The following is a 22,611-nucleotide window of genomic DNA, read 5'->3' as shown; positions in this document are numbered from 1 at the left end:
GCTGTTGGGGACCGGGAGGGGCTCAGGGTGCTGGATGTGGGGGGGAACTCACCTTCGGCAGTTCTCCGAAAGCTGTTCCCTGTCCCTGCTGTTGCTGGCGAAACCGCGACCACCCGGCTCTGCAGGCACACTGCCTCCGTTCCCCCTCCTCAAGCGCTGACTCTGCAGCTCCCAGCCCATTGCTTGCAGAGCCGCCTGGTCATGCCTCCGCCAGGAGCAACAGGGACGGGGAGCCGCTTGCGGGGGGCCACCAGAGGTGAGTGCCCCCCCATCCAGCACCCCGAGCCCCCTCCCCTGCCTCAAGGCGTCCCCCTGCGTACTCCAAACCCCTCCCTTGGAATTAACTGGCATTTTTAATGTACTGGCACCCCCCCGTTCCTCCAGCATGCCAGTTTAAAAAGTTTTTACTGTATTAATATTTAGTTTAATAAACTGACTGAGGTTTGAGTGGATGTTAGTTTTCAGTTTTCTAGATCTTCTAACTTAAAGGTGACCTGCAGATAATTAAAGTTTAAAATAATCAGTAACTGTAGGATAATGGTTGATGATGGTTTAGTAGTTCTATCTTTTGGCCCCTGGGTTCTGTCTTCAGCTCTGCCACTGTATGACCTTGGTTACGTCACTTAACCCCTTTCTATGCCACAGTTTCTCATCTGTAAAATGGGTGTTATGATGCCTGCCAACCTGAGGGGGTGTGTTGAAATTAATGCTTGTAAAGCATTTTGAGATCTTTGAATTAAAGAGATTGCAATTTATCTGTTACCAGACAAAATACTTACATTTAGATATTTACAGCCTTAATGCCATCTATTTTTCTCAAGAGCTTTGCATTTATTTTGAGACAAATAGGTTAGACACCTGGAGAATTCGCAGTATGATTAGTCTAGGCAAGAGTAAGGTGATATTGAGTCACTGATGCAATTAAGATACCCTCTGTTTGAGGATAGGATGGTTTCCTGCATATCAGTTGTTCTTTGAATAGTGATACAGAAGTAGAATTTAGGCTATTGAATGGCCTTAGTTGTACTTTTCCATAGTTGTGTACTTGTTTGGTGTGTTTAAATGTAAACTTAACTTTGAATTTCCAAATGTTTGAAAATCTGGGGGATTTCAGAGAAGTACAGCATTCTCAAAGGATTTTCCCATAAATAACTGGTTATAAACCTTGTAATATATAATACACCTCTACCCCGATATAACACGAATTCGAATATAACGTGGTAAAGCAGTGCTCCGGGGGGGGCTGCACACTCCGGCGGATCAAAGCAAGTTCGATATAATGCGGTTTCACCTATAACGCGCTAAGATTTTTTGGCTCCCGATGACAGCGTTATATCGGGGTAGAGGTGTATAATGAACTTAATCATATTTTTTGCTTCAGAATTTCTTCAGGTTTGTAAGATTGCCTAAAAATGTCTTAGTGATGGCAGTCAGTCTGATGCTTATCTTGAGACCTCTCTCCTTCTGGTCCCCAGAATAGACTGCACCTCTCATCTCCCGCCACCACACACACACCAAATGTCGATCCCTGCATCCCATTCTTCCTGTCATAGGGAAAAAACTAGCTGTTGAGAGAGTGGGGCACTGAGTGTATTTATTAGGGAGTGGTCTCTAGACAGCTAAATGGGACTTCATTTTCTCTCTAGACTGGTCCCTCCCATATGGCTTCCTTCCTACCTTTCCCCATGTAATGGTGATTTCTTTCCCACTGCTCTTAGACTACCTCCCTTCTCAGTTGAGTTCTCGGACAGCTATTCTACATGTTGGGACCATTGTGAGTCCATAAACTCTGCGTCAGGACCATAATAAACATTTAAAACATCTTAATAACTAAGTTTTGTAAACAGTCTTCCCTAAAACTAGTCAGATGTCCCAGTCCCTTCTAAGGCTAGCAGATAACAGCAAATCTGGAATTTCTAGACCAGTCTGTTCTAGAGTTGCTATAAGTGGTAACATTTTTGTAAGAAAAATAGTTTCTCTTTTAATCCATGTGTTTCCAAAAAGCCTTGTCTAATTTGCTTTAAACTTCCAGAAAAGTTCTACCCCTGTGTAAAATCTGTCTAAAATTTCACTTGGTTCTAGTGAAGTTAGGGCTGAGAGTCAAAATCAGGAATATAGTGGAAACTTTGCTTCAAGCTTAATGAACTTATGTTTCCATAATTAATGTTGGTGTAGGAAATAAGTTTTTTGTTAAAACCACACTAAATAGTGGTTGAAAGAAGAGAGGTGCTATTAGTATCTTAGGTCAAGTTGTAACAAAATGTGACGACAGATCATGTTATGGCAGTATTCAGAAACTGAGATCCTGATTGAAACCAGAAGTGTGCTCAATGCCCATCGCTGTGTAGGGCGTTGAGTGCATAATACTACAGTTTGTGAATGTGTTCAGTAAACAGTAGGTTTTCAAGTTACCTTTTCAAATATAGTGTCTTAATTACATATCATAGTAACTCAGTACTTTCGTATATACAGTAAATATGCTGACACTAATATAGACAACTTGCTACCAGACTCAGTGTTTCTTTTCTGTTTTGGGTGTCTTAAAGGTCATTAGAATAAATTAGAAGTAGTAGGGTCACTCTGACTTGCTACTTTAGGGCCCAGTCCTGGAAATACAATGCACATTCTTACTGTTGCACACAAGTAGTCCCGTTGACTTCAATGGGAATACTCAAGGGGGTTAAGTGTTGGCAAGATTTGGGTATTTTACAACTGTTCTAGGATGTCTTAACAAGGCTGGATTAACTGATTCTGTAACAGGTGATGCTGATGGCTAGTCCTAGTATGGAAGATCTTTATCATAAATCATGTGCCCTTGCTGAAGATCCACAAGAACTTCGTGATGGATTTCAACATCCTGCTAGACTTGTCAAGGTAAAAAATGTATTTCAGCAGGAGGTACCATGGGAATTCAAATTGGTGGGACAAAGGTCTAAAACTTGAGTATTCAAACTGAAATATCTAGAGAGGCCTAATTAGCAATATACTTTTTCACAAGCATTACGATGTCTTTCAAGTCTCAGGGGTGAAAAATACCCAATTGGGTCAACAGTTAAGTAAAAATATTTTTTTCTATCCAAGTTGAAATTTAAAAAACATCCTTGGAATTAACACACTGTTGTTGCAGAATGTACTATGAAATTTCTGGTTACTATAAATACTTATTTTATTCAGTAATTGATGGAGGTGCTTGAGCCTGTGGTCTTTAAAACACTCCCATGGCCCTTTTTGCCATAAATAAGCATGTTGGACCCTGAGTCCAATCTGTATTGCAGTTGGGTAACTTTGATTGCTCCCCGTGGGACTGGATGGCTTGCTAATTGCCCTGTTCTGTTCATTCCCTCTGAAGCATCTGGCATTGGCCAATGTTGAAAGACAGAATACTGGGCTAGATGGACCATTGGTCTGACCCAGTATGGCTGTTCTTATGGTCTTATTTGAAGAAGGTACAATACTTACTTTCCATCATGAGCTGTCATGTAGTGTTGCTGGATGATATTTAAAGGCATCTGCTTGTACTTCAAATGTGGTTGCATTTCAGTAGACAAATGAACCCCATAGTTTATCATTTGTACATCAATCAGTAATGCACTTTGGGATTTTTGGATGAAGTCTGCTGTATAAATATCAGTCATTAGTTGTTTTACTAGCTCATTTTTATAAGGCAGTATCTGTTTATCTCTGTTAGAATTGAGACATTATTTTTACCTTTTATCATAAAGGTTTGTCTGCATGTTGCCATATTACAAAACTAATGTTCCTCAGCATAATCCTGTGCTCATAAAGTAATTTTTGAATAGAAAGTCTTGCAAATCAAGAATGAGTAATGATGTGTTAAACCTATTCCATTTCTGAAATGCTGTGGAAAAAAATTAGCTGAACTCTTTCTTGATTGAGACTTTTAATTTTGGATTTCAGAATAATTATTTGTAGTCTACTCACGGATTTCAAAGTTAGATGTATATTTCATGCGCTGTGTACCCTATAGTCTTATTTTTACAGTTTGGGGAACTGTTTTTCCCTATCAGGGAAACATTCAGGAGACTTTTTTTATCCAGTTTTTAGTGGGTATGAAAGGCAAAGATGAAGCTATGGCTATTGGAGGACACTGGTCCCCATCACTGGATGGACCTGATCCAGAAAAGGACCCCTCTGTGCTGATTAAGACTGCTATCCGTTGTTGCAAGGCTCTAACAGGCATTGACTTAAGTGTGTGCACACAATGGTAAGTACCGTTCTCCAAAACAGAATATATTCTAGAAATAAATGTTTTCTGATTTATTCTTAGACAGAACTGTTGTTAAAAACCTAAACCATTTTTTCTTTATTAGCAGCCGGTGGTGGTGCAGGTAAACTGCTTTTGAAGGGATGTTCTCTTTTGTAACAAGAGGTTGATTGGTGCCAAATGTGTTCAATAATGCCTCAAGAACTAATTAAAAATTCTGAATTTTGTACATGTTATGCTGTAATTTTGTAATGGTTGTTTGTTGAAAATATTTTCCATTTCATGCATAGCTGGAGAAGATCGTCAAGAGAACTTCATTTCATTATTCTTTTGTAAATAATTAGCTGTTGGTTATATAGCCATATTTTTTCTTGATGAGTTTATTTGTCCTGTGTTGTCTAACACTTACCACTGTTTTACCAATTTATGAATGAAGTTTCTATTTAACACTAAATTTAAGTGTTTGAACTTTTACTTTTAATTGAGGATTATATTTCCTAACACAAACTGGCAAGTACATCGGTTTACCTATATCAGTCAGCATATTGTTCACTCGTCTCCATTTTATCTTGCAATACATTGTACAAATGTGCCAAAAGAGAAAATATGGCTTCCATAACTTTTTCTTTAGATAAACCTCAGATTCTTGCAGCAAAGTTTCTTTACTTGATGTGCTACAAGTGAACTAGGCTCTTTAAAATGTATTGTAGAATTTTTTTTCCAACATGCTTCTTCCCTTGCAACAGGTACCGTTTTGCAGAGATTCGCTACCATCGCCCTGAGGAGACCCACAAGGGGCGTACAGTTCCAGCTCATGTGGAGACAGTGGTTTTATTTTTCCCGGATGTTTGGCATTGCCTTCCCACCCGCTCAGAGTGGGAAACCCTCTCCCGAGGATACAAGCAGCAGCTGGTCGAGAAGCTTCAGGGTGAACGCAAGGAGGCTGATGGAGAACAGGCACTGAACGCTAATCCCTTTTTCTATTTCTGCTTCTCACAGGCACAGGAACACAGGCACAAAATGCACACCACATACTACACAACAAACATACATAGGAGGAACATAACTGGTAACAATGACTGGTAAACCAGCTTTCAGCAGTATAGTGAAGGTTTTTTTATTTCAGCTAGTATACTAACTTTTAATGTGTGTGCTGATACCATAAATGGAAGTAAATTGTGCTTTTGATGCGCAGAACATTGTTTTTATCTTAAACTAGTTGCTGGAATCTGGAACCAGTTGAGTGAGATTCAGTACTAATAGTAGTCTTAAATATTTTGCCATTTTCTAAAATTTCTAAATTTTCTCTGGTGGCTAGTTCTAATTATGATATTTGAAATTGGACAAGAATTAGTCTGAAACACTTGAATTTCAGGCCACGTGGCTGATCAGCATCTTGGGATATTGAAAGGTCTGACTAAATCAAGAGTGACTATGGATGTTTGAAAATTGGGGCAAGATCACACACTGTATGGTTAGCGGAGACCAGCAGTGTCTGTGTATCCCTGACATTATTTGTGGTGTTATTTATCACCCTTTTGCGTTTCACAGATCTGGCTTTTATTGGCTGATGAGTGGCACTATGATCAGTTTTATGAAGTGGTAGAATGTGTGTATGTGGACTTGTCTAAACAATAACTTTAGGAGAAGACTGTCTGAAACATTTGTGACCTTGCCACAGATCAGCAACAGAATTTTAAAAAATAAATTAATTACTCTTAAACTTTCTGAATGATGATTTCTTAATTTTATTTGCCAGGATGAAGAGGAAAAGGATGATGGGGAAGCTAAAGAGATCTCTACTCCTACCCACTGGTCTAAACTTGATCCAAAAACAATGAAGGTAACTGTTGAATATTTTAGGTTTCTTTAATTATACAGTATATTTTTATTTTTAAGAACGTTATTGATATCAAGAGCCAAAGTTGTGATACATTTCTTTGCTCAAACTTTTAAAACTAGTGCAGTTTTTTTGAAGTTAAATAATGCTTCTGTTTTATCTTCTTTCCTAATTTTATAGGTAAACAACTCTTTTAATGATATCCGAATATATAAGTTGTGTTAGTGTCTGTTTTGATTACAATAAAGGAGCCGTAACTATTTCATTGAAAGTCTTCAAACTGTGTACAATTTAAAGAAATCAGTTAGATTTATTTTATTTAACTGAAAGTGAAGAGTCTACAGTAATCTGGCCTATATACTTATACTCAAGTGAGATTTCCTTCTCCAGTGTTTAGAAGAAGGTTAGTTTAGGAAGACAAATAAAGTTCTTCATTCATGTTTCCTATGGAAATATTTTATTTATATAACCTATTTTGATGTATACAAACATAAAAAGTAATGCTTACAACTTCCTCTGGACCCTTACATAATTTAACTCTCATATTAAATATGATGCTCAACAATATACAGAACTATACTCCAGTAGACATCATAAAACAAAACTCCCTCCACAGTAGACATAATAGTGAAAAATAAATAAATGAAATCTCCAACTTCTTGCTTACCGCTACCAAAATACCTTCTAGAAAAGGGAGGAGCTTCAGGGGGATGAAACAAGAAACCAAGAAAATGTGTTTTGCTATTAATATATTTTTATATTTAGTTTGTTCCAATGTTGATGAAAAAGGATTTCATTAGCTAATAGACTGTAGGTAATGTTTGCATTTCTGACTTCAGCATTATTGATTATGTATATTGCTATGGCACCCATCAGTACCACTTACACAACTTCTATTTACTAGGTAAATGACCTTCGCAAGGAATTAGAAAGTCGTACTCTTAGCTCTAAAGGACTAAAATCCCAACTGATAGCCCGACTGACAAAGCAACTGAAAGTAGAAGAACAAAAAGAAGAACAGAAGGAGTTAGAGAAATCTGAAAAAGAGGATGAGGAGGAGGAGGATAGGAAATCTGAAGATGACAAAGAGGTTGGTATTGAGATGTACTTGGTTTAATTTAAAAATGTTATGCAATGCAGTAGAGGGAAATAGTTAAATCAAGATTTTATAGTTCTCCACTAGCCAGATTGAGAGTCTGGGTCGGGAAAGGCTTTTTTGCTCTAACTTGAACTGCTGATTTGTAATGAAACCTTTGTCTAAGCTAAGTCGTTTGAACTTTTCACCTCAGTAAACCCAACTCAGAAATATAAACTCACTGAAAATAGATATGCCTGAGTTAAGTTATTCAGACCATTTAAAAAAAAAAATGAGGGGAACAGGAAGAATAAATTACTTTGTAAGATTTTAACTTTTTTTTAACGTTAAGAGGCTCAGGGAGTTCAAGTATATTGGCTTTGCACATTTTTCCTCTTATGAGGTATGCACTTCTGGTGCTACAAGTTTCAGTGAACCATTTTGAAAAACGTTCAGAATTAATCCTATGAAAAGCTACAGGACCACAACTACCTCGGTTCCTTTCCATTGGCAGACTTATGGCTTGAAAATTAAATTTTAAGTTTTGGCTAAATCATAGTAGTTTTTAATTTTCATCATATAATATAGTGGTAGTTTCCATATTCACAATGTAGTTTTGTTCAGGTTTTTTTCTGTTCCCCGTGGTGCTGCACAGAGTGTCTCTAGTTGATCTGAATAAAAAAATCTGGCTTCCAGGAGTGAGCATTCCTGCTCCTCTGGGATGGCCATTCCAACAACAAAACTCGATGACTGATGTCTGGCAGAAGGCAGTTCCCTAGTGCATTATTCCTTGTGCCCTGCTTCTATGCCATGGTGCCAAAGGTAATTCAGGGATGGGTGCCAAATAAAAAACATGTAAGAAAGACATGGTTTCAGCTCTTCCTACTGAAGTGGATCTTAAGTGCTGAATGCTCAAGTCTGTCCTTTTCATAAACATTTGAAATCATGCTTTAAGCGAAGGACCAAGTGGAATGTCATTGTCACCAGACACTTTATAAAGATGCCAAAGTGCAACTGTTAGCACCAGAAAACTAGTTGCCTGTTTCTTTGATGCCAAAGACTTGCCTCAGTGCCCAAAACTGAAACTCTCACTGCCACAGGCATCATTGTTAATGAAAAGCCTGCTCTGAGAAGGGAATTGGTCAGTGGTATGTCTTCCATAGGCCCATCTCTGATGGTTCATTTGAGTCCTCCTTAGGTAGGGGCCTCAGTTCCTCTTACTACAGCTCTGGAAAAGATGGTGTAGCATCGAAGAATCGTCTCTACCCCCAAGACCCAATGCTGACTCCCAAAAAACAATGAGGCACCATAATTCCAGGGAGTACTTTGGTGTTGGAGACCTTTGTGCTGTGAGTGACTTGTTCCTCAGTTTGGAAGATGACTCCTTTTTCCTTAGTGCCAGCCCTGAAAACCTTGCTGGTTCCTTCTGCTTCGAGGGATATTTGTTGCATGTCTCTGGCCACTGATGCTGCGCTGAGTGACAGTTTCCCCAGAGATGAGTTTGGTATTTTTCCTTCCTTTAGGTTGAATCAGAAAACAGTATATTAACAACCAAGTTAATCAAACTTGAATATGAGTAACTTCATATAGCAATCACATAGTTTCTTGGAACATTGAATAATGCACTGTTTTTAAAAGCAAGCAGAGACTGCTTGAGTATTTTTAAACAGCAAAACTTTTATGTTCTTGGCTTAGCAGTTAAAAAGCTAAAATCTGTGCTTTTTGCTGCAAGATGAAATTTACTGCAATCACGTTAAAAAAATGGTATTTTTATTTATCTTTGTTTAGTCCGTAGCAGTTGTATCTAGAGATATTGCATATAACATGATACTCTGCTTAAAAAAAACAAAACCAAATGAAAATCAACCACTTACCATCTAAAGGTAAATCTGTGCTGCTTATATGCACTGGGGGAAGGTGGTGTAGGGAGCTTTTACTCTTCTCATGTAAGAAATTTAAGGTCTCAAAAGAGCCCCGGGAATGTCTGCTAACTTGCCAGCTTGCATATCATACCTCTAAGGGACATAATTTGGTCCCGTTCCAGCTATCAAGCAAGTACGCTGCAGTTAGCACCGTGTGCTAATAAGGGTTTGTATGTTGCTCCTTACAGAGGATCTGGTACTCCCACATACCCTATGGAATATTGCCTTGCCTAACAGGATTTCTACAGCAGAGGATGACACCGGATAGCATCCCTACTTTCTCTAGGAGCCACTGGCCCACAATCTCTGTTAATAAATTTCCCAGCACTGAAGCCTTCTATCCATTCTGTGAAAAGCAGTGAGCATTCATTTAAAGCTAATATATGGTTTGAAATTTCATCTCTAAAATGTTTTTATTTTTTAGGAAGAAGAAAGGAAACGTCAGGAAGAAATGGAGCGTCAACGACGAGAGAGACGATACATCTTGCCTGATGAACCAGCAATCATTGTACATCCTAACTGGGCAGCAAAAAGTGGAAAATTTGATTGTAGTATTATGTCTCTTAGTGTTCTTCTGGATTACAGGTTGGAGGATAACAAAGAGCATTCTTTTGAGGTAATTTGTTTACTTTGTATCTAGTACAGCATAATGAAATGCAATTTTAGTGAGTTCAATGTATGGATGTTGTACTGAGAAATACCAACTTTTCACACCAAATATTTGAATAAGTACTTTTAAATGCAATAGTTCTTAGACTCTGTATTTCTGTTGCAGTGAAAGGATTACATAATATATTATTCAAATTCTGCTATAACTTACTACTACAACTGAATCCTTATTTTCATGTTAGCATCTATAGCCTGAAATTCTAAATATTAAGGTACTAGTGTAAAAACACAAATTTCAAGTGAAGTTTAATCCTTGGTCCATACTTGGAAAAACTGTGTAGGTATTGATACCACATTTATCACTGCAGTATGACTGCTCTATAAATTCTAAAGAAACACTCAGGCGCGCGTGCGCTCTCTCTCGCTCTCAAAGGGAATTTTTCCTGAGGCTGTAAGGCCAATTGGGTGTTTTTTCTGTACTCATGAATATCTTGCGTATTGATATGACAAGACATGTTAACACATTACATGTTCAGAATATTATGTCTTGCATATTAATACATAAGCAGTTCATGGAACTTACATGATTGTCTATGCTAGTTACTCTCATAGGTACTGTAGCTATTCCTCTTGGTGTATAGAAATACCTTGGTATTTCAGATACCACATTTTGATAACTTGTTAAATATTGTATTGGTTTTATTTAAATGCCAAGCATCATGTTCAGACATCTGTTATTACACTTTGTTTACATATGTGTAGTATTTTAATTAACATACTCTTGGCTCAGAATTCGTACTTAATTGCTTTACTAGGATATCTAACTAATATTTTGACATCTTTAGATCACCATAGTGTTTGCCACATGCACTATCCATTTGCAAACCTCTTTAGACTATTTTGTTTTTCCTTTTCCAGTATTCCTCCATCATACCTCAAACTCACTGGTTTATAATTACCAGGTCTCTGCTTTCCCCTTTGAGCATTTTCCAAGGTCAAGTCTACTGATATTTTCCTTACGTTCTTGATATATCTTGATTCTCTCTCTTCCCCCCCCCCCCCCCCCCTTAGGCTTCTATTTTTAACTGGCTAACTGGTGCTATTTTCCTTGCACAGGTTTTCATACAACCCCTTTTTGTAATACTCAGTCACATCTTACTATGTGGTCTAATTCACAAGCCTGCTTTTTAGTCAAAATAAATTAATAGCTGTAGCCAATCTTACAGTACTTAAATTATGTACATAGGCTTTCTGTGAAGCAGATATGTGAATTGACTGTTTGCTCATGGCTTTTGATTTGTATTAATTTTAGTGTTATGCTTTGCAAATCTGCATTTTAAAAATAGTTTTATTCACATGTTCTAAATGCCAGTACTGTTTTCTTCTGATACAGCAAGGCAGTATTGCCTTTTATTTTTGTGTGGAAATAGTTTGCTTTCTGCAATTAACTTGTTTTTAATTATGCACAGTTTCTTGATTCCCTCTCCACGTTCTCTCCTCTCCACCCCACCCCCCCCAAGTTCTTATGCTCTGCATCATTCTTAACTTTAGGAACTGGTATAGCTTAAACCTAAGTATTTGTTACAATAACAAGTGTTGTCCCACAAACTTACACAGGATCGTTTTAGGGGTCAAGACAAAGATGCCACATTTATTATTAATCTGTAACTATTAGCAAATACCTTAATGCTTACACACCCACACCCACACCCAAAATGTTCTGCAGCTGCTGGATAGTTACCGGTCCTGATTGTAGTTTGAGTTCGCAGCTTGGGATCGGAGCTCCTGGCAGCTAACTGGCCAGGAAAGCTGAGCACGAGGAGGGGCTGGGTCTCTGTCGGGCACGCAACGATGCTCCTTGATGTTGATAGCAGAACTTACCCAAAGTTTCTCATCTCACCCTTCCTTTTTTATAGGCTTTTAGTTTGGATTCAAAGTCTCTAGGTCTTGCTGTGTCACGAGGCCTCTGGGTTTGGTGCTTGATCACCCGTCAATTGCAGGCGTGACTGTCAGCCTGGGACCTGGCTTTGATCTTCCTTCTGTTTTTTTTTTCTTTTTAGGGTGGATGCTTCTTGCTTGAGTTAGGGCTGTTGTCTAGTTCTTCAGCCATTGGTATTTGAACTTTATCTCATCAGGACCGGCTGGTGCTGGAGGTTGATTCTATCACCCATGCATACCTCATTCACACATCTTAACTAGACTAATAAAATTACAGTATGGCTTGCAAAAATAGAGGCTGCAGCACAAGCCTTCTACAAAATGGAGTTAGCATTTTAAAATGGGTTTTGAGTTACAATATTGCACAAAAGTTACAATGTTACAATGTAGACAGAAGTTACAATGGTACAGTGAATAAATAAAAACAATTTCATTCACATTGGTTCTACACAAGTCCATAATATCTGCCTCCTAGTACTATGCAAGTATTTGTTTACATTTGTATAGCAAAATAAAAATTAATCTTGGACCTGAGAGCTACAATATATTTAAAAAAAAATGTTTTTTAATTTTAACTTTCCTTTTTCAGATGGCCATATTCAAACAAACTTGGTTTTTTAGATAAACAGTATGTTGCTCTGATACAGTGCCATGTTTTCGATTAATGTGATACGAATTTTGATAAGGAAGCAGTGATGCGGTTACTTAAATGCAAATACAGTATAACTATATTTTTTAAAAGAATATCATACCTCTCTTGACCAGCTCTTTCTCATGTTTTTTGATTCAGGTTTCATTGTTTGCAGAACTATTCAATGAAATGCTTCAAAGGGATTTTGGTGTCAGAATCTACAAAGCACTGATATCCCTTCCAGAGAGAGAGGACAAAAAAGATAAAAAGAGCAAAAAAGAGGAGAGAAAAGATAAAAAAGAAGAAAAAGATGATGAAAGTGATGATCCAAAACCTAAGAGGAGAAAATCTGGAGATGATAAAGATAAGAAGGAAGATAAAGAAGAGAGGAAGGTCTGCAATTAGTTTATGTAAAAATACACGATGTTGCTTGGATAAGCAATAATCAGTTTACTGTGTTTTACTTTGCAATTTCCAGGACTTCATGTTTTTGTGTTTAATTAATTTGTCTGGATCAAGATTGCTCAGATACAGTAGCTCTTAACCGTTAAGAACTCTACAATTATGCATTTTCTCTTAAGTGTCTACTGTTGTAGCTGAGTGTCTCAGCTGTGTCGTACAAATGTTTTAAATTCATTAGATATACTAATTTGGATGAACATACGTAGTGTATTAAGGTTTTTAATTAATGCTGGTGAGATTTTTTCATTTTGCTATTGCCCAGCTTTGGATTGCTTAATTTTTAGGCATTTTCATTACAGAGGGAAGATAAAAGGAAAGATGATACTAAAGATGAAGAAGAAACTGAAGATGACAATAATCAGGAAGAGTATGATCCAATGGAAGCGGAAGATGCTGAAGATGAGGATGATGGTATATTATGTGAAAGTTTTTTGACTTCTTCAGAACTTTTGTATTGTGTCTGGATATGTTTTTTGAACTTGAGAGCTTTAGAATTAGAAAATATAAAGTTAAAGTATTAGTATAATTAGACACTTTAATATTACTGTTTGTGTTGTAATTCTGAGTGGTCAAAATCAGGATTGAAGCCCTATTAAGTGCCTAACTTTATGCACCCAAGTTTGAAAATGTTGGCTTGTGTTTTTATGCTTTTTCCTGGGCCAAATTATCACTATCCAGGGGTTCTGGCACACCATAAAATAGAGGGTCCCCTTGGCTCTGCATCACTTCATCCCCCACTTGGACTTGTGGCTTCTGGTTCCATCTCCTCCCAAAGAAGCAGCAACAGTGGAATGAAACCTCTTCCGTTTTCCAGGAGCAGCAGCAGTGGCCCTCTGTCCCCCCTGCCCATCAATGCAGGAGAGGATAAATGGGAAGGACGTTCTGTACTCTTGCCACATACACCTCTTTGTTGGAGAGGTGTAGGCAGAGCCCCTCAGATTGGTGTGTCTTGGAGTGAACACCCAGTTGAGATGAGGGACAGTTCACACTTCACAGAGCTAGTGTCAGGCTGTCAGCAGATTTGAGCAAACACCATTGCAGCAGTTTACAGTTGGGTCATATTCCACAACGAAAGTGAAAAACTTTTTTTCTTTTCTTTTCTTTTCTTTTTTTTTTAAATTAAAACTTGGATTGGGAGGTGATCCTATGGCTCCCAAGAACTGGGGCCCAAGGTACAGATCTACAGTGCTGTATACCTTAAACCAGCCCTGCTTTTCCCAAACTTTTCTCCCTTCTATTTTAGATTTTTGTTAGTACTATATTGCCTACCTTACAAAAAGCAGTTTGTTAAAAAGCTTTTAATAACTCGTTTTTTGAGAACCTAAATGTCACAACCAAATGAACTTACAGTAAAACATCTATCTTTTCTTCTTACCCTTTTCTCTCATTTGGGTTAATTATTAGGATATAACTTTTGAATCTTGGAGACTTTTTAGATGCATGATTTTGATTATGTGGGTGGGATATTTTTCATTATGTAAAATATTCAAGAGAGTAAGCAATACGATTTTCCTAATAGGAGAAACAAAACTATAAAAATAAGGATACTGCCTTATACAGAGACACTTGAGCCTTAATAGAGGAAGTTGCATGACTTTCTGTGGCTCTTACTCACTTACATGGTGGCGCTTGAACTATATTAAAGTTAGCTTATCTAATGTTCCGTCTAGCTTTCCATGTGAAAAGCAAGCCTATGTATGAAAATTTGAAAAATATATTAAGATAAAATTGACAGATTTGAATGCATTGTGTCAAAGTAGGCCAAAAGAAAAACCACAAAATTGTATTTTAATTATAATCTTGCTAAATGACATTTTACCTTTCAATTTCATATTTAGGAAGAGAATGTTGTAATCTGATCACTTTTTTGTGCAAACTGTATTTTCTTTAAAAATCATACACAAGCATTTGAAATAGTGGCTCTAGACTTTAGTTCACTCTGAATTTGCTGAATGCCACTTTTGTTTTTTAGACCGGGATGATGAGGAAATGAACAAGCGAGATGATAGAAGAGAGGGAAACCGACATTGCAAAGAGAGATCTTCTAAAGATAAAGTACTTACTGCATATTTTATACTATACATAGCCTTAATATTAAAGTAGTACCAGTTAAGGTTGCTCCTTCATTTTTATTATTAAAATCTGTTTTCACTGGTTTGTTTCCCTCAAAAACTTTCCTTTTAGCCTGAAACTTTGCATCTAAATAAGTTGGAGGGGAGTGCTTCTGATTAACTTTAAATATGTTTTCTTCTAAATTCTCATAAGTTATTTTAAAATTTTATCTCATAATAAACTTTCTCAGGTGGGATACTAATTAGCTTGAAAGACTTGTGGGTAAGTCCTGCACATCCATAAGAGACAACTGGTCTGACTTTAAGCACTAATTTGAGGCAGGCAGAAATCCAGTGAAATTGCCTCTGTCTATTAAGGAGGGTAGGAAGAAGTGTGGCCTAACCCAGCCTATGCATTCATGCCACTTAAGTTTCTTTTGGCCCTTTGAGGTTTCTGTGATTTAATCCCAAATTGGTTCCTTTTTTTGAGGCTGTTTCCATGTTCATGTCTCAGTAAATCAGATGTTCTTTTAATGCAACAAAATATTAGGATATAAATGTCGGGAATCCTTTTGGAAGTCTCCTCTTACACAAAAAGAGCCTCTTCCTCAGAAATAACCATGGCTTTTCTTCACATTCCAAGTTCAGAACAATGAAAACTAACCATAACATAGTGAATCTAGGATTTATTTACCAAAAATCAGAAAGTAAAACAGATTTTTAATCATACCCCTTTTCTCCTTTTAAGCTAAGGAGGTGTAAATACAATATTAATCTTGCATGCAGAACTGCAGATCAATCCCAGGATCTTGTGTGATTCTAATGTTCGTTAATCATAGTTATGGATATTCTAATTTGAAAATAATTGTCAATTCAAAGATTTGAGATTGTTTTTGAGGGGGCATTGTCTATGAGCACACTTGTATACCATTGGTGCAGGGATGTTTGTCATTTGATAAGAACCATGGTAGCCTAAGCAAAAGGAAAAAGAATATTTTCCTGTTTCCATGTACAAAAAACTGTCTTCTGTGCTTTAATTCTGTTAAGAACTTTTGGATATAGCTTGTATGAGAGAGGTCATACTAAATAAAGCTACAGTATACGTACGAGCCTAATGTGTGTAATACTGGCAATAGTAGTAACCTTGACTCATAAAGTAAATGGTAAAATTGGTAGATGGAATCTACCTTGTTAATCCAAGCACTCTAGTCATTGTTTATAAAGAATAGTAAACACTGATATTGTAACTTACTAATTAATATGCAATGTATTCTCTATAGGAGAAAGATAAGACACAGATGATTACAGTTAACAGGGATCTTCTGATGGCTTTCGTTTATTTTGATCAAAGTCATTGTGGATACCTTCTTGAAAAGGACATGGAGGAGATACTATATACACTTGGACTACATCTTTCACGTGCTCAGGTTCTGTTTTATAATTATATAGAAATGTTTTGCAATGAGGCAGGAATTCTGCAGAAAGAGTATATAATATATTTAAAGGTTGTTTCATATTCATTGTGGGCAAGCTAGTGCTGTTATAAATATTATTTTTTCCCTGACTTGTTTAAAGTTGCAGTCAGTAGGCTTTTTTGCATTTTAATGCAATCACTTAATTTAATATTTTAAATCAAATATTTCTTTTAAAAGTACTATTCTAAATATATGAAACTATTATCATAGCATTATTCAACAAACTAACATAATATTGATCTCCTTTGCTATATTTTAGGTTAAGAAACTACTTAATAAGGTAGTACTTCGAGAATCTTGCTTTTACAGAAGATTAACTGATACCTCAAAAGATGAAGAAAATCAGGAAGAGTCTGAAGCCCTGCAGGAAGATATGTTAGGTCAGTGATCCCCAAACTGTGGGGCATGCCCCTGGGGGGGGGGTACAGAGAAATGTTTCAGAGGGGTGTGGTGGGATCCGGGCTAGCCCACAGGGGCGGGGAGGGAGTGTCACCCAGCTCCACTCTACCCCAGGTCTGCTTCTCGCCCCACCCCTGGCTCCCAACTGTGGCTGGCGGGGCAGGGGGCATAGACAGGGGTACGGGGGAGGCACAAAAAAGTTTGGGGATCTCTGTGTTAGGTAGTTAGTACTAATTTGCCTGGTTGCAAAACTTCACCTAAAAATCACTGCTGTATTATGGAGATAAGAATGGATAAAATATGTATTCCCTTGAAAAAGTTACAAGTTCAGCCCTTCAAACCAGCAGATCTTGTGAAGTCTACATTGATCTTGCACAGTTTGCAGAACCCAGGGCTTCTGGCTCCCCATGCTCCCTGCTGTGTTTATTGTGCAAACCCCGTATATTGGAATGGGAAAGTAGATGAGCTTGCTGATTATCAGGATTACTTACCTGTGGGGAACGTGTTTGCAGTATCATTCCCCACAAAGGGCAGCCACTCTACCCCTCTCCCTTAGCATGGAGTCCAATTCATGCAGCCATCCTTCAATAAAAGGAGGATGGGAAGAATGTTATGCAAGCGTCATTTGCTCTTTTCAGGCCTCCCACCTGACTCTACCTGCTTTTTATCTCCTCCCTCACATATGCAAAGAGCACCTTGGTTCTCAAATATTTAAGATTTTGGTCTTTTTAGAAGGTTTTGAACACATGGCAGAAGGTTCGAGTTTTGTCATTCTTAGTATTCTGGTCAGTTGAAAACTAACATAATTTTAATGGTTTTACATATTTTGTAACATTACTTAATTTATTTTAGGAAACAGATTGCTGCTACCATCCCCTACTATAAAACAGGAATCTAAGGGGACAGAAGAAAATGTTGGCCTAATTGTGTACAATGGAGCTATGGTGGATGTAGGGAGCCTGTTGCAGAAACTAGAGAAGAGTGAAAGAGTGCGGGCTGAAATAGAACAAAAACTTCAGTTGCTGGAAGAGAAAACAGGTTTGAGAATGTACTTTGAAGATATACCATGATTGTTCTGAAATGTTTATTATAAAATACTGCATATACAGTAGATAAGACTCAAACATTCTAGAGTTTTGTTTATGACCCGGTGTTATAAAACAGTTATGCATTATTAAATTCTATTTTCACCTATTTCTCTCACACACTTTGAACTTGCACAGCTAACACTTTTGATTGGCCAATCAAATAGGTTGGAGTACCATTGTTAGCCATGTTAGTCCTTTGTGGTGTTTGCCTTTTCTGGTCAAATTAAATGCAAATCCATATCATACAAAGAACAAGCAAGCTCAGAGTTCAATATTGAATTGCATAAAAAATCAGGTTATTTTACCTGAGTACTTTTTCTGGGGAGTGAATTATTTAATGCCCCATGTGGAGCAGTATAACAGATTATTTTACTTCTCAAACTGCAAGGAGCTTAAATATTAATTATCACATTTTATTAGTGCTAATGCTTAATACTATCTTTTAAAAATTTTGTACTAATGTTTTTTTCTAGGATGCAGAAAGAAATGGTAAGAGGCATAGTATAAGGTATTTGAGGTGACTTGAGCTTGGTTTTTTTTCTTTCTTTTTTTCCCCAGATGAAGATGAAAAAACCATATTACATTTGGAGAATTCTAACAAAAGCCTGTCTGGAGAGCTTAAAGAAGTAAAAAAGGACCTAAACCAACTACAAGAGAATTTGAAGACCTCAGAAGATACCAATTTGCAATTTGAGGGGCAGCTGAATAAGACAATCAAAAATTTAGCCACTGTTATGGATGAAATACACAGCGTTCTTAAAAAGGTTAGAATCTTGAAACTCTTTAGTTATTGTATGTAATCACTTTATAAATTAAGCTATTTTAAAATGAGTTTTCAGAATATTCCCAGACAATGTACATATTAATCTGTAGTTAAGTTAAATACATATTGGTCATTTAAGGGAAAGAAATATTAATAGAGTGGTGTAGTTTTTAAAAACAAATCTGAAAACCAGGAAACTATTTTAAGGTGTAACCTTATCTATGAAAAGTAACAGTTCAGGTGTCTAAAACCACAGTAATTCTGCCTTCATATCACCCACTGGTTGAAATCTGTCCCATATACCACCTTAAATCCTATGTTGAGCAAAAGGATCATATGGGAATCCTTGTGATGTAGGTAGGTAGAGTATTTCCAGAGACTTGCATGGGAGGCATTCTGGTGTGGTGAATAAGGCCTAGAACTTTGGGTGTCAGGAGGCCTGGAGTCTAATCCTGTTTGTGACAATAACTTCCTTTGTGGCCTTGGACAAATAGCTTACATATGTAAGCATCAGTTTCACTTTATTTATAATTGGAGTGATATTATTTATCTACTTGACTGGGATGTTTATAATGCCTGAATAAATGTAGGCTATTGCTGACACTTAGTGGCAGTGGTGATGTTAGAACTCAAAAGTTCCTTGCTTTCAGCTATACATTGATTCAGTGACACCATATGGCATCTTGGAAGGGTCCATTAACAAATAAAGATTAGGAAACATGCCAGATTTGTTTGATTTACCAGAAAAATTCTAATCTACCATAAAATCATATAAGTGACATTTCAGGAGAATTGTAGTTTTGAAGATGAGGGCAATGGACAAAGTCAGACTTATAAAGGAAAGCTAGCTTCAACTTTATCCATGAAGAGATGGTAGTTTCTCCATAATTTATTTTCACCAGAGCAATGTCTCTGTGGGAGAGCTCACAGAAGCTGCTACTTAGATGTGGTGTTGACCTCTGAATCTCCTACTTTACTCCTGGGGGAATCCTGCACCACTACACATGATTTATGCCCCCTGCAGATTTCTTTGCGTCCCTGCAGAAAAATGACTTTTTGATGGGGAAGCAAAGGGGGAAGCCACAAGAGTGGTCATGCGACCCTCCCCAGCACTTTTAGGTGCCCAGGGCAGCCAGCAGAGAGGTAAATCACTGAGGCAGGGGGTGGAACTGGGGAAGACCTGGCTCCCTACCCTGCGCCAGGCTCAGCTGCTAGTCCTGGCTGGAGAGGATGGGACTTCCTCTTCCCCTGCATGGCATCTGGGGCTGGGTCAGACCCATCCCCAGATTTCTCCCCTAGCTGCAGGAAGCTCTGCAAACTCTCCCCCCCCCCCACCTCCGCTTCCTGCACCCATCGCGCCTCAGCTGCAGGGGGAGGGATTCCTATACAGGGAGCTACTCCCCCACCCACCCAACCCCTGTTCATCCAGACCCCCTCATATCCAGACACTCCCGCCGATCCTCACCTCCCTGCACTCAGAACACCCCCCACCCCGATGAGCCCCACTCCCCCTGCACCGCCCCGATGAGCCACCCACACCCAGATCCCTACCCCACTGAGGCCAATCAGCTGCACCTGGATCCCCACCCCACTGAGCCCTCCACACCCAGACACCTCTGCTGAGCTCTCTCCCCCCCACACACACATCCAGACCCCCCCATGCTGATCTCCAACCACTTTCACCTGGACCCCCGTTAGAGTCCCATTACCATTGCACCCAGAGCCCCCCAACAAGCCCCTGTGCATCCAGAGCCCTCCTGCACCCAGATCCCCCACTGAGCTGCCAGCACCCAGATTGCCCCACACAGAACCCTCTCAACCCCCACCTGGATCCCCCCATGCTAAGCCCCTCCACACTTGAATCCTGCCTTGCTGAGCCTGCCAGCCCACACCTGGTGCATATGGCATGGGGGAGGGGTGTTTCTGGGGCAGCCCAGTCCTTGTTCTGTCAGGGTTGGGTGCAGCCTCACTGCTGAGTCAGTGTCTGGGGTGGGGGAGCTGCACAGTGATCTCCCACCTCTGTGCAGTCAGTGGCCTGTGCTCCCCAATGCCATGCTGGAGCCTACACACTTATTTGACAAATAAAATGTGCAGAATTTTAAAATATTGTGCACACAAATTTTAGTTTTTTGGTACAGAATTTTTAATTTTTTGGCGCAGAATGCCCTCAAGAGTACTACTTGCACATGAGGAAGATGATCAGTAACTGAATGGACCCAGTCATTTAAAGAAAGTTATTTTTTAAATGTAATTAACGTGTTAAAAACAGCATCTTAGATCATTAAAACTGAATTTTAAGAAGCCAATTTGCTTTTTACTGTTCATGTTTGTTTAGTTTTTACATTTTACTTATTTTGAACAATGAAAATAAACAAGCCAATTTAGTCAGTTTCACTTTCAGATTCTCATATACTGGCATGTGGTAACACGGTTTGGGCTGCAAAACATTGCACTCTAGATCAGGGGTCGGCAACGTTTGGCACGCGGCTCGCCAGGGTAAGCACCCTGGCGGACCGGGCCAGTTTATTTACCAGCTGACGCGGCAGGTTCGTCCGATCGCGGCCCCCACTGGCCGCGGTTTGCCGTCCCGGGCCAATGGGGGCGGCGGGAAGCCGCGGCCAGCACATCCCACGCCGCTTCCCGCCACCCCCATTGGCCCGGGACGGCGAACCGTGGCCAGTGGGGGCCTCGATCAGCCGAACCTGTCGCGTCAGCAGGTAAATAAACTGGCCCGGCCCGCCAGCGTGCTTACCCTGGTGAGCCGCGTGCCAACCCCTGCTCTAGATGTTTTTGGTTTCTTAAAAAAAAGAAAAAATCCATGGGAATATAAAACAGGTAATTTAAATATTCCTAGTTTTGTGCCTAGCTTAATCTGTGGGCCCTTAATTTTTCAGGAAGGAATTGTGTTGCAGCTTAGAAATAATAGTTTTCATAAAACACACCTGATATTTTAACAAGTTAAAACAGTGTACCTTGTTTTCATTTTAAGTTTATAGGCCCTTTAAATTGGTTTCCAGCTTAGTTTAGGGATACTGCTAACAGAACTTACGCTACTGCCTTTTCTCCCCTTTTTATAGGATATTGTAAAGAATGAAGATAAAGATCAAAAATCCAAAGAAAATGGAGCAAATGTATGATAAAACTGCTGCTGTTTAGAAGAAAGGTGTTACATAATGTAATATAAATCATGGTATCAGAGTGTATGGAAGTGATGCATGTTTGATTTTTGTTTTTTTTTTAGTAGTATAAATTTCTTAGTTCTAAAAAGATGTATAAAGTTTTATGAATGTGAGTCAGCTTCTGAAGATTGCTTGTAATTCATAGCATTCAATTTATTTAGACACTCCTTGAGAGAAAATAATTTTGCATTGCAAAATGTTTTAGGATGAACTTTGTTATAGTTTTAACCCTAATAAAGTTCATCAACTTAATGGACAGTAGTAAGTATTTAATTACCAAATGGTTTTTCATTAAAGTCTAGTGAAATCAAAATGTTCATTATTTATAGAATTGCCATTTTTAGGGTTTAATTTTTATTTGTCTAATTAGTCTTTTTAAATTCAAATATAAATCATACAATAGCATGCGGCTTAATTTTGCAAGTAAAGATTTTTTTTAAAAAAATGCTTGAATTTTTTTACTTGTCATAACTTTCTTTTCCCTTCCAATTGTAATTTTCTCCCCCAAGGCTGCTCCTATTAAAAGCCTCACAATATATAGTAGTTCAGATGAATTAAGAAAGCAATAGAAACCCTCTACAGTGTTGGTAGGGCTGTGGGATTTATATGAAAATATACAGGCCTGTTTTAATGTACGTCATTTGTGTTCCTTTAACTGTTCTTATTTCTGGATTGATATATATGCTACTTTTTAAATAACAAATGCGGTGTATTAAAATGTATGGTTGGATACCAGGCCAGTGGATGTCATATAATTGCTTTACCTGGAGAAAATGCTACCATTTTAAATTGTCTCCTTTAATTGAATTTGACTTCTTTCGTAGCTTGTGTAATTCCTTCTAAGATTGAAACAGCCCTCCCGAAGAATATTAAATTATAAGGGGCAGGACAGTTTTTGTTTTGATGGGTGTGTGTGTGTGTGTGTGTGTGTGTGTGTGTGTGTGTGTGTGTGTG

General features: G+C 38.3%; 1 protein-coding gene and 1 non-coding gene across 3 annotated transcripts in view; both read left to right on the top strand.

Annotated features, from left to right (window-relative positions):
• CCAR1 (cell division cycle and apoptosis regulator 1) overlaps positions 1-22,392 on the top strand; it is a 43,417-nt gene extending 21,025 nt beyond the window's left edge. For both annotated transcript variants that reach the window (XM_024198114.2, XM_024198113.2), the window contains exons 12-25: positions 2,761-2,874; positions 4,059-4,225; positions 4,972-5,182; positions 5,985-6,068; positions 6,970-7,155; positions 9,487-9,678; positions 12,400-12,633; positions 13,002-13,113; positions 14,675-14,757; positions 16,034-16,180; positions 16,488-16,608; positions 17,480-17,665; positions 18,274-18,479; positions 21,556-22,392. In XM_024198114.2, the coding sequence (XP_024053882.1) occupies positions 2,761-2,874; positions 4,059-4,225; positions 4,972-5,182; positions 5,985-6,068; positions 6,970-7,155; positions 9,487-9,678; positions 12,400-12,633; positions 13,002-13,113; positions 14,675-14,757; positions 16,034-16,180; positions 16,488-16,608; positions 17,480-17,665; positions 18,274-18,479; positions 21,556-21,615 (2,103 nt within the window). In that variant the 3' untranslated portion in view covers positions 21,616-22,392. The remainder of the gene's footprint in view (positions 1-2,760; positions 2,875-4,058; positions 4,226-4,971; positions 5,183-5,984; positions 6,069-6,969; positions 7,156-9,486; positions 9,679-12,399; positions 12,634-13,001; positions 13,114-14,674; positions 14,758-16,033; positions 16,181-16,487; positions 16,609-17,479; positions 17,666-18,273; positions 18,480-21,555) is intronic.
• LOC112105391 lies at positions 3,822-3,884 on the top strand. Its single transcript, XR_002908008.1, has one exon. It is a non-coding gene; the product is annotated as a small nucleolar RNA SNORD98 (small nucleolar RNA).
• Positions 22,393-22,611: the final 219 nt, after the last annotated feature.

The sequence above is a fragment of the Terrapene carolina genome, unplaced genomic scaffold (genome assembly GCF_002925995.2).
Source record: "Terrapene carolina triunguis isolate 2854851 unplaced genomic scaffold, T_m_triunguis-2.0 Scaffold95, whole genome shotgun sequence".
NCBI classification, from domain to species: Eukaryota; Metazoa; Chordata; order Testudines; family Emydidae; genus Terrapene; species Terrapene triunguis.
This window is presented reverse-complemented; position numbering and strand designations above follow the sequence as displayed.